Genomic DNA, 14,225 nt, shown 5'->3' with positions numbered 1-14,225 from the left:
GTATTTAATTGTACAGTCTGATACTTTTTTTGTTCTTCCAGTGCCAGCACATAGAATACTATCGTCGAAGCACACAGAATTCTCCCCCTCTCTAGTGGTGTCAGAAGTTAATATTTGGATTTATTGGAGGTGTTTTATGAAGTGTTTGTGGAAACAGAAGAGAGAATCTATCTTGAGCAGTAAATGTTTGCTCTGGACATGTAAAAAAATAATAAAAAAAAAAGATAAGTTTCTCACTTGAAATGCAAAGTAAGGTAAATTTGGATAATGCTCAAGTTTTGCTAATTATGCCTTTATTAAGGCATGACTAAATTTTAATGACGTTAGCATCATATTATACCTTGTATAATGATCTCTGTCTTGTGGTCTTTGTAGTCTTGAGAAAAATTAAACCAAAATCAGATTTTTCTGACAACTGGCAGGAATATTTCCTTAATGAAAGTTTGTAAGACAGTCTTTTGTAAGGCTAGTCTTTTGTAAAGTGTCTTTCCCTAGAGGGGATCAGTGCTGACTTAAAAAGCAAAAGTTGGTGTGCGTTACAATGGAACTAGATGCAGACAGAGAGTAAAGAACTAGCCTTGTGAACACAAGTTCATCCATCTATTTTGAGCAAGTTATACAGTATGGTGCTTTGTAATTGCCTTGAGTAAAACTCTTTGATTTCATCTGTTCTGTACTCCAATGTTATGTATGTACACATGCAGAAGGTGCACCATTTTAGCAGAGGACTGGCCTATGTGATTTCATAAATGAGCATATTTCCTGTTTAAAAAGTTAGTCCTCTCAAAGCATCTTTAGAAGGAAGTAGTATTCTACTTCAACTACAAATATCTACAAGGTACTAGTCATATTTAATAATTATTAGAGAGCAATAAAGATCGTATTTGCATCATACCTGTGTAGTTTATTTTTTGCGCAAAAGAGCAGTCTGTATGTGTCTTTAAAAAGTTCTGGTGAATAACAGGAAGTGTCACCTGCTCTTTCCTTAATTCCTCAAGTGTCAATCATAGGTTTACACATGCCTACATAATCCCACTGAAGGACCTTTCGTTTGGTAAAAGCATTCACAAGGTGGTTCCACCAATTCAGAAAAATTAAATCCTTCTGAAAAGTGGAAGTTCTGTTTGCAGCAGGCCTGTGTAGATCTGAGATTCTGTTGGTACTTGTGACATTACCTGACCTGACCTAACCATCAGATGATTGGGATTAGCAATTTTTAGGTATTAGGCATTGGCAAAATATGTCTCACTAGCACATTGCTAGCACACCTTTGTGCTGATTTTTTTAAAATCTTGCTGTTTGAAGTATAAAAACAGTGAGCCTTTCGATGTCTTCCCTTGGGACATACTGCCTACCACATAGTAAGTCAGTATGCAAAGGTACTCTGGACTTCATCAACATCACTTTAAATGGTGCGTTCTCACATTTGTGTTTCCTTATTTAATGAGGCCCCATGTCCTTTAGGCTACATGAGCAAAGTGACTGCATTTGACATTGCAATTAGAAGAGAGGGAGTTTTGTTGTTGTTGTTCTTTATGTACCTCTTAAAAGAAGTCTATTACTTTGCTTTGAGTTTTCGCAGGAAGATCTCTGCATTATATAATAAAGTAGGCATGCTTCCATCTGCCCTTACTGAATTAATTGGGTATAATCCCACTCAGCTGTTGATACCCTGTGCTCTCACATGCCTCACAAGCATGATGAGTGCTTTCCTTCATGGCAAAAAAGAGCAAGTGTTTCCTTGCATGAATTTGTCCCTGTAGGTCCTGACTTTATAGTCCATTCTCATCCTTGCAATTCTCATTTCACTAGTTCTTTCTGGAAGGAGGACTCTGAGGACCTTCTTTGAACAGAATTCATGTAAACTCCCCAACCTGCCGTTACTTAAAACTGTACAGTCTAGATTGAGTTTCTGAATGCTGATTGCTTACGTGTGTGGTCTCTTCAACTGCATATACATGTCAGCTGCAAAAATAACACACCTTATGATTTTAATTGGCAATTGCAGCAGAGTATGCGTTTGTTCACCTTCATGTAATCAAAGAGTCATAGAATGACTTTCATGACTCTGTTCACACAGCATGGTTTGCCATTAGCATGAGTTTGGTGGCGCAGACTCTCACTGTCAGACTCCATCACTTGGAAGACAAAAGCAGCATTTAGATCAGTTCTATTTACTTTTTTCAAGTCTATAGCTTTGATGCCTGTGAACAATGTTATTAAAAGATGACTTGCAAGAGTTTTTGTTTCTCCTACTTTTTCAGGCATGTGTGAAATTTATAAAGTGCAAGATTGAGTTTTAGAAATGATGTCTACATTGTAAACATAAAACCCATGTTGAACAGACCCATAAACACCTGTTGTATCCGTGGTAGATTTTCCACAGTTGTTGCTTAAGCAGTATTTTTTAGCAGTAGTTCTACTGCCCACTGTTCTATGAGACATTTTTCTGATTAACCCCTATAAACACATTTTAAAGCTTATGATACAGTAAGATGATAATTTCCTTAAAATTTTGTATAGAAATTATGTAATAATCTTTTGAAGATTTTGCATCCCAAACCCCATTTTCCATACTTCCAAGAAGCAGTTTTTTGAGCTAATTTTTTCCTCTACTGTCCAAGAGAACGAATCAGGACAACTCTGAAAAATGAAAAATGCAGAGTTTATTTTATTTTCCACTGAAGAGGAAAAGAACTTGAGCTTTTTTATTATTGCTATTCAGCGTGTTGAAGTATTCTGTATTAGAAGGCCCTAAATACAGCTTTTCCCCTTGTTTAGTTCTAAGGTCAAAATAATTACTGTTTCTGAGAATAGGAGCATATTAAAACAGAGACTTAAAAACAAAAAAAAGCTGCTTGTTTTTCCTCACTTTTCATAGGCGAATTAGAAACCTTGTTATATTTATGCTAGGGATGCATTTTTTCATGCTGTTGTTAGAAGGCAGGTTCAATGAACAAGCGTGGTTTTCTGCCATGGAAATTATTTCTAACTAAAAAGATATAACTAAAAAGGTGTTTTTACATTATTGCACATAAGCAGTATACTGTAACTGTGGCAGAGTTCAGCTTTTGGCAGAAGACATTGCTTTCCTACTCAGACCAGCATGGGCTCCAGATGCAGGCTAGGATAGCAGTGATGTTAAATTTCCACTTTCTGCTTTATGCACTTTACTGATTAGCTTCCCAAAATGGACTGCATATGTTCTTTTAAATGTAAAATTAAGTTTTCTTAGAGAATTCTTGGAGTTCACCCAGTCTCTGGTTATTGAACTTAGGATATATGAAAGAAAGCTCTGTCATCCAGCAGTTCTTCTGTACTTCTTTTAGAAAGCAATTCTTCATACATGAGTATTAGAGTTGATTTCTGACTATTCAATGTGAAAATCGCAGTAGCAAGAAGATAGTTACCTGCAGATAAGTTGTGGGGATTTGATTGTAATTAAAATATGGAGCAGCATCTCTGTATTGTTTTGCCTCTCCTTTCATGCCTGCTTTTGTGCAGGGGCCTTTATTCCCTGCTGGTTTTCTGTGCAAGTTTACTCTGTTTCTTCTACCCCTTTTCTCCCTTTTATTTCCATACGGTATTATCTGTTTCTATATGTTCTCTCTTTTTTAGGAAATCCACTAATGAGTAACCAAGCTGTAACATTAATGTGAGCTGCACTTTGACTTCTCTTTCCATATTGTTTCTGTGCCAACCTTCATTTGCTTCCTCTCTGTATAGTGGATTCCTGCAGCAGGCAGATCTGCATGTCTCCTTGCATACCATAAAAAGAGACATGCTCTGAAGGGCAGATGGCACATTCTTTATTATATGCCATAGAGCGGTAGTTTAACAATCCCATCCCAGTGCTGACCTCAATTTGCTGTTGCTTGCAGTCCAAGGCAGACTGTGAAGCAAAGTAGATGATAACAAACGAGCGTATTAGCAGCAAAAAAAAAAACGCAACAAGCTAGTGCATTTCAATGGGGAAGTGGGAAAGGGAGAAAGGAAAGTAGGTATAGGAATGAATTAACAGGTGAATTAACCAGAAAAGACCAGTAGGTCTAGGTCTTGGCCTTCTGGTACAAGAAGGCTCTAAAATAAAACACACTGGTGTGAATTGTGGAAAATCCCACCTCATCTGAGTGCAGGTGCCAGAAGTTTTCTGAGTGAGAGAAGTTAAATAACAGCAGTGATGTGGCTTAGTACATAGCAAATAACTATTTTGAGGGTTTTTTTCTTCTGTACTTAACATAATACAGGTATAAAAGCCAAATGTATGCTGCAGACTGCCTGGCCTGCCCATAGCAATGCAGAGAAAGGTTGAGCATTGACTTAGAAAGGTTGAGCATTGAGTTTGCACATTTTTATAAATACATTAGCTGTTCACTTCATATTCATCCTGTGTCATATGATTTTCTTATATGGGCCTTTGCACGTTCTGAGGCCTGAACTGAGCATCTCCGTTGGTCAAAATCATGCAAGCAAGCAAAAGTGATTTATTTTTTTTTTCTTTCACCAAAAATAGTGTCTTTAATGCCAGAGCTTGTTTTGTGGGAGATGATAAAAACATAGTCACCATTTGGCAGCAGCCCCTTTCTTTCCTTCCTGTCCTTCCCTTTCCTTTTAGTAAAATGTAGTGTTGGCAGAAAACTGATATGACTGAAATGTTCCATAACAGAATACAAATAGAGGGTGTTAGAAAACTGCTGCTAAGCCAATGGGAGCTGCATCACCATTGGGACAACTGAGTTAGTCTTACAGTTGAAGAGATACACTATATAGTAAAAGGAGCAGTGTGTTGTGGTGAATGTAGTACTGTGCACTTAATACTAATGTGACATGAGGATGACTGATGATTCATTATTTTATTTTTATTTGCTTTCTGCTATGGATTCTAGCTGTACCCTTTCTGATTTGCTGCCCAATCTGAAACATACCTAAACAATGAAGTACTGCAAAAGGAGGGGAAAATTAATCCTCCTTTCCTCATTTACAGACTGATGGCTGTGGCCATGTTTTGACAGCCAGTTATAATGCAGAATTATTAGCTTTTCACTTCGTGTGTACAATAGGTAAGAACATTTGAAATGCGGTTCTACAAAACTGAAGTCCCTTCATTTCTGGCAGCTAGTAAGGGTGGGTGATTAAGATGCTTAAATCTGGTAAAGCACCATGGATAGTTTCAGCTCTGTGGTTCCAAGTATTTCCAAAACAAGATTCTTGTGTGGAGGTGTTTGTAGTTTCGTGTTCTTTCTCCATAGCAGCAAACATAAATCATATCTCTGACTGAAATAATTCAGCATACCTCTTCTGCCAACATTTCTTGCTTGCAGAGCTATACTAAAAGAGTGTACAGTACACTTTTTTTCTTCCCTCACTATCCCATCTGAATTCTTGGCTGCAAGTGATATCTTATCTACACAAGAAAGTCCAATACTACTGTGCTTTATTACTGAGTCTCTTTTTTCCTGTATTTTAAATTAAAAAATGTTCCTAGGATTTATACCATTGTGATGTAGAAATTAATGAAATTACCCCACATACACTGTGGCATAGATCCATTGTTCCAGCAGAGTTCAAGAATAGTACTACTTCTTGATAACGTTCTAATTACAACAGAAGTAGAAATAATGTGGTTTGCATGTGTTAGTCAAATATAAGCCCCCAGTTAACTACCTATACACTTATACTTGTTTATTTTTCTACTTTTCAAGTATTTGAAGCTTGTTTGTTAGAGAGAAATTTAAGATTTCAGCTGTGACTGAGCTCTCTGCAACTTGTATTTTTTTGTCGACTGTAGTCTCCCTTCTCTTCCCAGTAAAGAGTTGCCTTCAAGTTCAACATTTACTCTAGAAGATAGTGCCATCTATTTGACATCAGAACAGAGCACACTGGAAACGGAAAATGATAATGCTTCTGTTTTGGATGTCTATTTGGTAAGTTGTCAGTCTGCTTCTGGTAGGCTTTTTCTCCTGTAATTTCTCTGCAAAATAAATCCTTCAGTAATCTTTTGTTTATTACTATTGTGTTATTAACAAGTTACACTAAAATTTCTTTCAGGTATTCTGTAATGGTAGGAGGAATGGGGGTGGTTTATTACTTGCTTTTCATGCTTATAGGAGGAAACAAAACATCTTTTGTATTCATATCTAATAGTCCACAATTGAGAAAGTAAATTTTTCCAGGGAGACAAGCTTTGTCTTTAAAGCAGTGATTATGAAGAAAAGCAAGCACAATATAAAGCATATGAAATACTTACTTTTATGCTATGAAGGGTTCTTCAGTTGTGGTGGCTGGAATGCATCTCACAGAGCTGCACAATCACCCCCCTTAATGGGGTGGTGAAGAGAGTCAGAAGAGTAGAAGTGTGAAAACTTGTGGACTGAGATAAAGACAGTTTAATAGATAAATCAAAAGCAGCATGTGAAATCAAAGCAAAATAAGGAATTTATGCGCTATTTCCATCAACAGGCAAATCTTTGAGCAGGAAAGAAGGGTTCATACATGTAACAGTTCATTGGGAAATCAAATACCATTAATCCAGACATCTCCTTTCTTCCTCCTCTCCGCAGCTTTTATAGCTGAGCATGACACCATGTGGTGCAAATGATCCTTTTGGTCACTTTGGGTCAGCAGTCCCACTGTTCCTTCTGCACCCGCAGCCAGTTACTGTCTGGACAGAGTGAGGAGCTGAATGTCCTTGGCTCTGTGTAAGCATTGCTTTGTAGCAATGAAACCATCCATGTATCAGCACTACATCAGTTCCTATAAGGAAAATTAACAGACAAAACTACGGCAGTTGCTCACATTCCACAAACAAAGGCACTGGACACCCATTGCTAGTTGCATTTGAGTGAGGTTTTGTGCATTTGCAAGCCCATTTGAAAAACTCAAATATTGGAGGGAAGTATGCTGCTTTCTTCTTTTTTCCTGAGGATTTATTGTCCTCAAACATGAACAATTCTGACGTTATCCTAGAGGTCTTTTATTCGTGAAGAAATGTCATTTGTGGCAAGAATTATATAAAGAGGAAGTGAAAAAGCAATAATTAATTAGGTTACTAAGAAGCATTTCATTCAAGCATGGTGGTTTTCCTTTTAGTAGAGGTTCCCTGCATTCTTTATTGTCTTAAGTATTCTCTGTTTTTTTTTTTCCATAAGAAATTCAGTGAAATACAGAATATGTCTTATGTTTTGTCTGATTCTGTGCTGTTCCCTGTATAAAAAAAAACACTGAGGTTTGGTTTTTTTTTTTTCCCCTAAGCCAGCAACACTTAGATAAATATTGTACCCACTGCTTAGGGTAGTTTTTGTCTGTTTTACCTCCACTGAATCAACACAGTAGCAAGTACAAGCAGCCAGTTGGAAATAGAATTGACTTGGTTAATTGTGGCTTCATGTAGCCCATTAAATCAGCTTATTCCTTTAGGACTTGTGTTGATCAGGCCTGTTGATACGATGTTGACATGAAAAGTCTGTAGAGACTCAGAAATCCTGAAATGTTGCAGGAAATGGACAAGTAATCACAGTCTAACTTCCTGAAGCTGCCTAAAAGACACTACTACCTCTGAAAAGAAAGACTTTGGTTAGTATGAAATACAGACCCAACATTGCAAATTTCATTGTGTAGATCATCAAGAGCAGCCAGTCATAAAGATCTTAGTGCAATTTTTAAGGTATATAAAACTAAGAACCTTGAAAGCAGTAATTTAAGTTAGGAAATAAAAAAAAACCTTAAGTCACCCTGTTGTGTCTGTCTGCAATATTAAACTTTCTGTCCATGAAACAGCAGTATTAAATTAAAAACTACTCCTCTGTTCTCTCAGGTGACAAACTACAGAGTCAGTGAAGTCAGAGTATTAAGGCTTAAGAAATAGGATATTTTGAGGTCTGATGTCTTGAGGTCCCTTCCAACCCCTGTGATAGTGTGTGGTAATTGTTTCACTGTAAGTAGTTTGATATCCATTATGCTTACAGTGGGATAAGAATATGCACGTAAATAGTACAGTGACAGACTTAAATTCGCGCCATTACGATGCTCTACAGCTTAAATCAACTGGTGGTAAATACAGATCTTAAACAAGTATATATCCTGCCTGTAGGATTTCATTACTGGACTATTTCATTTGAAGAACTCCTGTGTTAACTATAATAGAAGTTTCCTTGGTAGTGGAGAAATACTTATGTGGAAAAATAACATTACCAGCTGTTATTTGTGTGCGACTTAGAAGTCACTACCACTGAAAAAGAGGGCTGCAAAGAATTGAAAAGGATTTCAAGTGGAAAAAAAGAGTAACTGTAGTGATGAGCAAGCTCTGCATATTTGAAGTCCAGTTAGTATAGCTATGATTTGACAGATGAATTGCATAATAATATTACATTCAGAATTGATCATATGGTGGCTTATGACCAAATGCCAATTTTATTATAGGATACTGAAGTTGTAAAGCCAGCTGGAGATCTGTTTTGTGTGTATTGTGGGTGTAGATATATAGCTAAATAGACTGATGAGTGTTTGCCTGTGCCTGCTTGGAAACTTGGCAAAACTGTCTCCCTCCTCTTACTCTTCACTGTGCTTCTTTTCTTCTGTTTTCACTCCTATAGCTATGTACTGTGCCTGGTTCTCCTTTTGAATACTTACAGTTTGTATTCAACCCCTTTCAACTGCCAGTTTACTATCTAATCCTTCAACTTTGCAATTACTTTCTCTTAGAAATATTTTCACTCCTTCAGCTATTTTTGAATCAGCAGTCTTCACTCTCTCCTAGTGTGAATTTTTCTTGTAGAGAAAAAAAGAATTTTTATCTCAAATCAAATGAATACCTGCAGTTCTGTGTTCAGTGCTGGGACTCCCAGCATAAGTAAGACTTGGAGCTGTTGCACTGGATCCAGAGGATGGCCACAAGAATGATCAGAGAGCAGGAACTCCTGTGAAGAAAAGCTGAGGGACTTGGGCACATTTAGCTTAAAGAAGAAAAGGGTTGGGGAGACCTCATTGTGGCCTTCCAGTACTTTGAGGAAAGATGAGGAGGGGCTTTTTATCAGGGAGTGTAGTGGTCAAGAAGTAATGACTGTAGCAGCCAGGCTCCACCCCTTCTGGTCACATAGCTTAATTGCCTTCCCCTGTGCTCCCAGGGCTGACTGGGTGCTTTCCCCAGGTGCTCAATCAGTGGTTCAGGCTGTGACTCTACAGGTACCATACAGGGTTGTACGTGCTACCATAACTCCTTGACAAGGTGTTTCTATTTCATTCAAGAACTTCTTGCATCTCTGTTTTCTTTTTCATTCAAGAACTTCTTGCATCTCTGTTTTCTACAGCATTTGATTCAACTCTAATCATATGGTAGTTTTCTTCAGAGTGCTGTTGTGAAGCAGTAACAACCAGGACTGAAGTTAAAGCATTTCCCAGGCAGGATGCATGTAAGAACAAGCAATTAAATGTGCAGTCATTATGCACATATGCAATATGAGGTGGACATACTGTGACATATTTTGACACATTGCTCTCTTTCTGGAGCTTTACCATTTCAAAGATAGTGGTAGAAAAACACAGCAGATTGAACGTTAACTTCGGGACTGTGAGAAAAGAATTTAGGCCTCCTTATTTACAGATATTTTGAGTAAGTTTCCCCCAAGAGCAGAAAAATACTTATTTGTTCTGTGCACATACTGGAACCAGTCAAGCACTCTTTCCTCAAAGCAAGGTTTACATAAAGCTGAAAGAGGGAAGATCTAGGTGTTCCACACAGTGAGGAACAACTCACTCTTCCTCTCCTCTCTTACCTATTTGATGTCTGTATTCAACTGTCCATCTTGTCTATCGGGAAAAATAAGCCTATGTCTCTCATAAAACCAAAGGCTGATGCAAGGTGAAACAAAAACCAAGCTCTTGAATATCATTCAGTAGAAGAGTTTTTGCAGAAGCAGTGTTACGTAAAAAGCAACAGCAACACTTGCATGAAAATCAGATAGTGGAATGAAGTGTTAGAGTAGATTAAAAGCATAACATTTCTGATTACAATTAGTACATTACCTGCATAAGCCAGGTGCTAAAATGACAGCTTCTATTGTTGCTAAACTACAGGTTCTCATGCCCTTAGGATTTTAATGCACTGTATGGAGAAATCAATTTATTCAAAGCCAAATCCATGGGAAGATAATTAAGTACAAAAAGATTCTCAATACTGAAAGTACACTATAGAACCAGCATGAGACATCTCAGACAGCAACTGCAGGAAGGCATCTGATAGGGTCATTTGCCATTAATTATCATTTCAGACCTAATTGCTGATCCTTCTGCAATGCTTTGGAAGGATAAGAGTTAAAGGAATAAAAATGCATGTGTCATAATTGTGTACTGCTGGAATAGCAAAAAGTGAGCATTGGCATTATTGCTGAGAGTGAAAAGAAGTGACAAGGCCAGTCGGTCTGAAATTGTGTTGAATTACTATTATTGTTGTGAAAATTGACTTGCAGTCAGTCAGACAGGAGCTTTCAGCTACAAACTAGATGCTGCCAGAGAGCATTTTAACACACACTGACTTCATAAAGCATTATGTTGCTTATCTGTACAGTTAACTATTCAATCTTTTTTTTTTTTTTTGCCAAACTGATGCTTACTTGCTTTAAAAAAAAAAAAAAAAATCTTGTTATCTCATATCATTCTCTTCTTAAAATATTACTTTCCTTAATTTCACTCACTTGTCCAGTAGTTTGCATATTAAAGTGTTCTGCATCCTGTAAGTACATACTGCCTGACTAGTTTTCTGCCTTAAGGCAGCCAGGTGATAATGCAGCAGCATTCATTGCCAGACCGCAGCTGTCCAAACGGAGAATAGTCTCTGAGAAGTTAGTACTTTGCTCACCAGCAGCGAACTGATTGTGAATGCCCTGTCCATAACAGTGGTTCACAACACAAATTAAAGTTTGTAGCACTTAAAAATCTTTCTTTAAGGTTCAAAGTCTAATGCTAGAAGTCATAACTAAAATGTTGATTTAAATCTATGGGTTTTCATTTTCTAAGATAAGCTTTTAGAATGCCTTCTGAGCTTCATTGTTGTTCACGGCCAAGACTGGAGTGTTCCTGAAATACTTACTTGAAGGTTAGTTAGACACTTGTATTGAAAAAATACAGTTTGGAAGGGACTTTAAAAATCTAGTCAATTAATGCAGACTTGCATCTTCTTTATACTTCTATCAGGTTCTAGACTGGGGTCAGTCCAGCTGTCTTTGGTTTGCTTTTGTGTCCTTTTCCACATTTGATACGTTTGATTTTCTGCAAGATTTTGTTCAACAAAATACAATGCTTTGTAAATACTAGTATGTTCAGCAGAGAACAGCTTTTCTTCATCTGTGACTCAATAGAGATACTAAGGAGTAATCAACTGTTTGTATTATTTAACAGCTGCTTCTGTGGAAGGTATTGTAGAAAATGAACTCGCTAATATTGTCATGTTTTTTGTGAAATAGAACGATAGAGAACATCAGTTGTGCCTGAAGGGATAGCTATGTTTTTCAACTGAGAGGATATCCTGTGGAAGCTAGCAGGATTTTTACAGAAGACATGCAAAAACTGCACTTTTTCCCCCCTGACACTTCTAATCAGCCTCAGGTACTTCTGTCAGGTGAAAGAAAGTTAGGAGCTGCTGAGTGCTCTCAGTTTGGATTGTCTTCTGTGATGCCTGGAGTGTTCAGCATTTTGCATAAACAAGTGGTTGGATTTTGGTAATGTAAGTGCCATGCAACATCTGCAAGACTGTAGGGGCTGGTTCTTGTACAGAGAAGTACCTGGTAATTTTGATTAGAGGATCACTCTTGAACTGTACTTCAGCTTCTTCAGGGGAATAAATATGTTACCAATTTATAATTCTTTAAGAAAGCAAATAAACACAACTTCTAACTTCACTTCTTTTGTTTGTTTGTTTTTTACAGTAATAAAAAACACAAGAAGAATGAAAACGAGATAGAGAAGTGACCATGGTTAACAAAGAGCACTTTCTGCACTCCTGATTTGCTGAGCCTTGTAGACAGAGTAATAATCAGTAGAACTTGTTCTAAGAATTGTCAGGATCTTTGAATTATAGAAAGGATGGATAGACTTGGCAAAAGTGACATGAAACATTCCACACTCTACTATCATTTGCTCTTGCTTGCTGAACTGTGAAGACCTGTGTGTTTGAGCTGCTTTCTACTATCTTGCCAATCAACTTTTTTGGACTTGAAAGTAATATTTTCTTATTGGCTCCTAGTGATTTCATTTGCATGCATCTTGTAATTATGCAAACAAAATATATTATCTGCTTTACCTATTTAAAAATAAGCACAGTGGTGAATAAAATTAATTTTTGCATATTTTCACCCTTTAGTTCTAATCGCTTAGATCCACAGAAGTGGAAATTGGAATTGATAGGAGGGTTAGGGTAAGCCTCTGCACATGGGATATGAAAATAAGCCTTTAAAGACATTTTCACTGTCGGTGAAAAGAAAAAAACGTTATTTATAACAAGGCCTTATGTTGTGTATATATATTGTCTCCGAAATATTTTTGATTTTAGTTTATTTCTTGTAAAAGAGAAATTATATAATTTATTTAGTAAATACTACTGTAAACTATAGTTTTATTGATGAATAAAGTATTTTGTTCTCAAGACTATCTCAGCTGTCAGTGTGCTCCTGTTCTGGTATGTCTCGTGGACTTCAGAGGCATCTCAAGAGATGCATCAACCAGTCTGTAAGATGGCATCTGAACTACCTTCTGCTAGCTCTTTAATGAAGGGGGGAATCTTAAAGTTGCATAGCAAAGGGAAAGGAAAAAGCAAAGGGCATAACAGTGCCCCAAGTGCTTCATAACAACGTGTCAGGTTTTTCTCTATGAGCAATTGTTTCAAGACAAATTCAGATGCTGTTCTGGTTCCCTTAATTTCCCTAGAGCTGAGAGACAATCACAAGCACCAGTTACCATCAACCAAAGACTTCCAACCTTAATGCAACAGTGTTTAAAAGCAAACAGACAAAAAGAAAAAGCTATGTAGCTGTTGCTTTGAAAGTTTATGGAAGTTACAGGTAATAGCAGCTATTCTAGGAGCAAGTGCAGGTAAACCTGCTGGACTGCCAAGCCAGAATTTAGCACTTTAATTCCTAAAGTTCCACTTTGTACCCCTGAAGAATTTTGCATTGGTACATTTTACACTGATCTAATCCAGTAACATTAACAAGGAGGAGGTTATTTCTCCTTATCATGCATAGAATAGAGAAATGTAACGATGGACTGATTTCTTTTCTTAGAGCCTCTTTATTAACCTAAAGTATGTGTTCCATGATTACCCCTTTTCCATGCTTTGAAATTGGATTGCTCAGTCTCAGCAAGATAATGATCTTGTGTCATTCCTCACAAAAATGCTAGAGACAAATCTGCATGCTCTAAGGGCAAAAAAAGTTGTAGATTAGAAGTGTCTGCTCAATCATGCATAGTGTGTAGTATATTTTAAGTGTAGCCATATGCAAAGTAGATAGTTATCATTAGTTTTACTGGGAGTAAAATAAAAGAGTTTTTAGCACTAGGTTAACCTCCAGAATGCAAACATTTGTCACGTTTTCCCCAAAAATCCAGTAGGGTGTAGTGTCCAAATAATCTGTCCCCTGACTCCAAGGGACACCAAATTTAATGCAGCCATTCTGACTGAAACCACAGTGTCTATAATAAATGATTTAGAGAGTGAACCACACCCTTAGTGTACAGTGTCTTTAACAGTTTCTTATAAATGAAAACAGTCACTGAATACTTCAGAAAGGAAATCCTTACGGACTATGGAGAGAAATCCTTACAAACTATACTGAGAAACCTAAGCACACACACTTGCAGCTCTTTCTTTTTTGGGGTTTTTGTTTTGTTCTGCAACTGCGTGACGCCACTGAGAGTGATGAGAAATAACAGCTAAGCAACATTCATGGTCAATAACTTGGATACCATTTATTTCTCCAGTATGTGAAATAGTACAAATCACTGAAGGTTACAGAAGGTTTTTAAGATGTATATTTTCCATGCCTGATTGTTTGGTTTCTCTTAAATTTGCATTGGTGGCACTTCAGTGAAAATTGAAGGACTTGGAAACTTAGTTATCTGTGAAGACAACAAGGTAATATACATGTCAAATAAAAATGAAATACACACAGAAGGCATGGGCAGCATCAACTTTCCAGAGTATTACAGTGATATATTGGTCTATTTCTCCAAGTCTA

The 14,225-nt window shown here is 37.2% G+C and overlaps 1 protein-coding gene across 7 annotated transcripts in view; it reads left to right on the top strand.

Moving 5' to 3' along the window:
* PIP5K1B (phosphatidylinositol-4-phosphate 5-kinase type 1 beta) overlaps window positions 1-12,588 on the top strand; it is a 95,064-nt gene extending 82,476 nt beyond the window's left edge. For 3 of the 7 annotated variants that reach the window (XM_090131471.1, XM_090131473.1, XM_090131474.1), the window contains exons 14-15: window positions 5,789-5,924; window positions 11,919-12,588. In XM_090131471.1, the coding sequence (XP_089987597.1) occupies window positions 5,789-5,924; window positions 11,919-11,921 (139 nt within the window). In that variant the 3' untranslated portion in view covers window positions 11,922-12,588. Of the gene's footprint in view, window positions 1-41; window positions 140-5,788; window positions 5,925-11,918 lie in introns of those variants that run through there. The other 4 variants (XM_031608760.2, XM_090131470.1, XM_090131475.1 and 1 more) reach the window with 4 other exon arrangements.
* The last annotated feature ends 1,637 nt before the right edge of the window (window positions 12,589-14,225 follow it).

The sequence above is a fragment of the Phasianus colchicus genome, chromosome Z, assembly GCF_987193195.1.
Source record: "Phasianus colchicus chromosome Z, bPhaCol1.hap1.1, whole genome shotgun sequence".
In the NCBI taxonomy this organism is placed as follows: domain Eukaryota; kingdom Metazoa; phylum Chordata; class Aves; order Galliformes; family Phasianidae; genus Phasianus; species Phasianus colchicus.
Note: the sequence above shows the minus strand (reverse complement) of the source record. Positions and strands in the feature narration are given on the sequence as shown.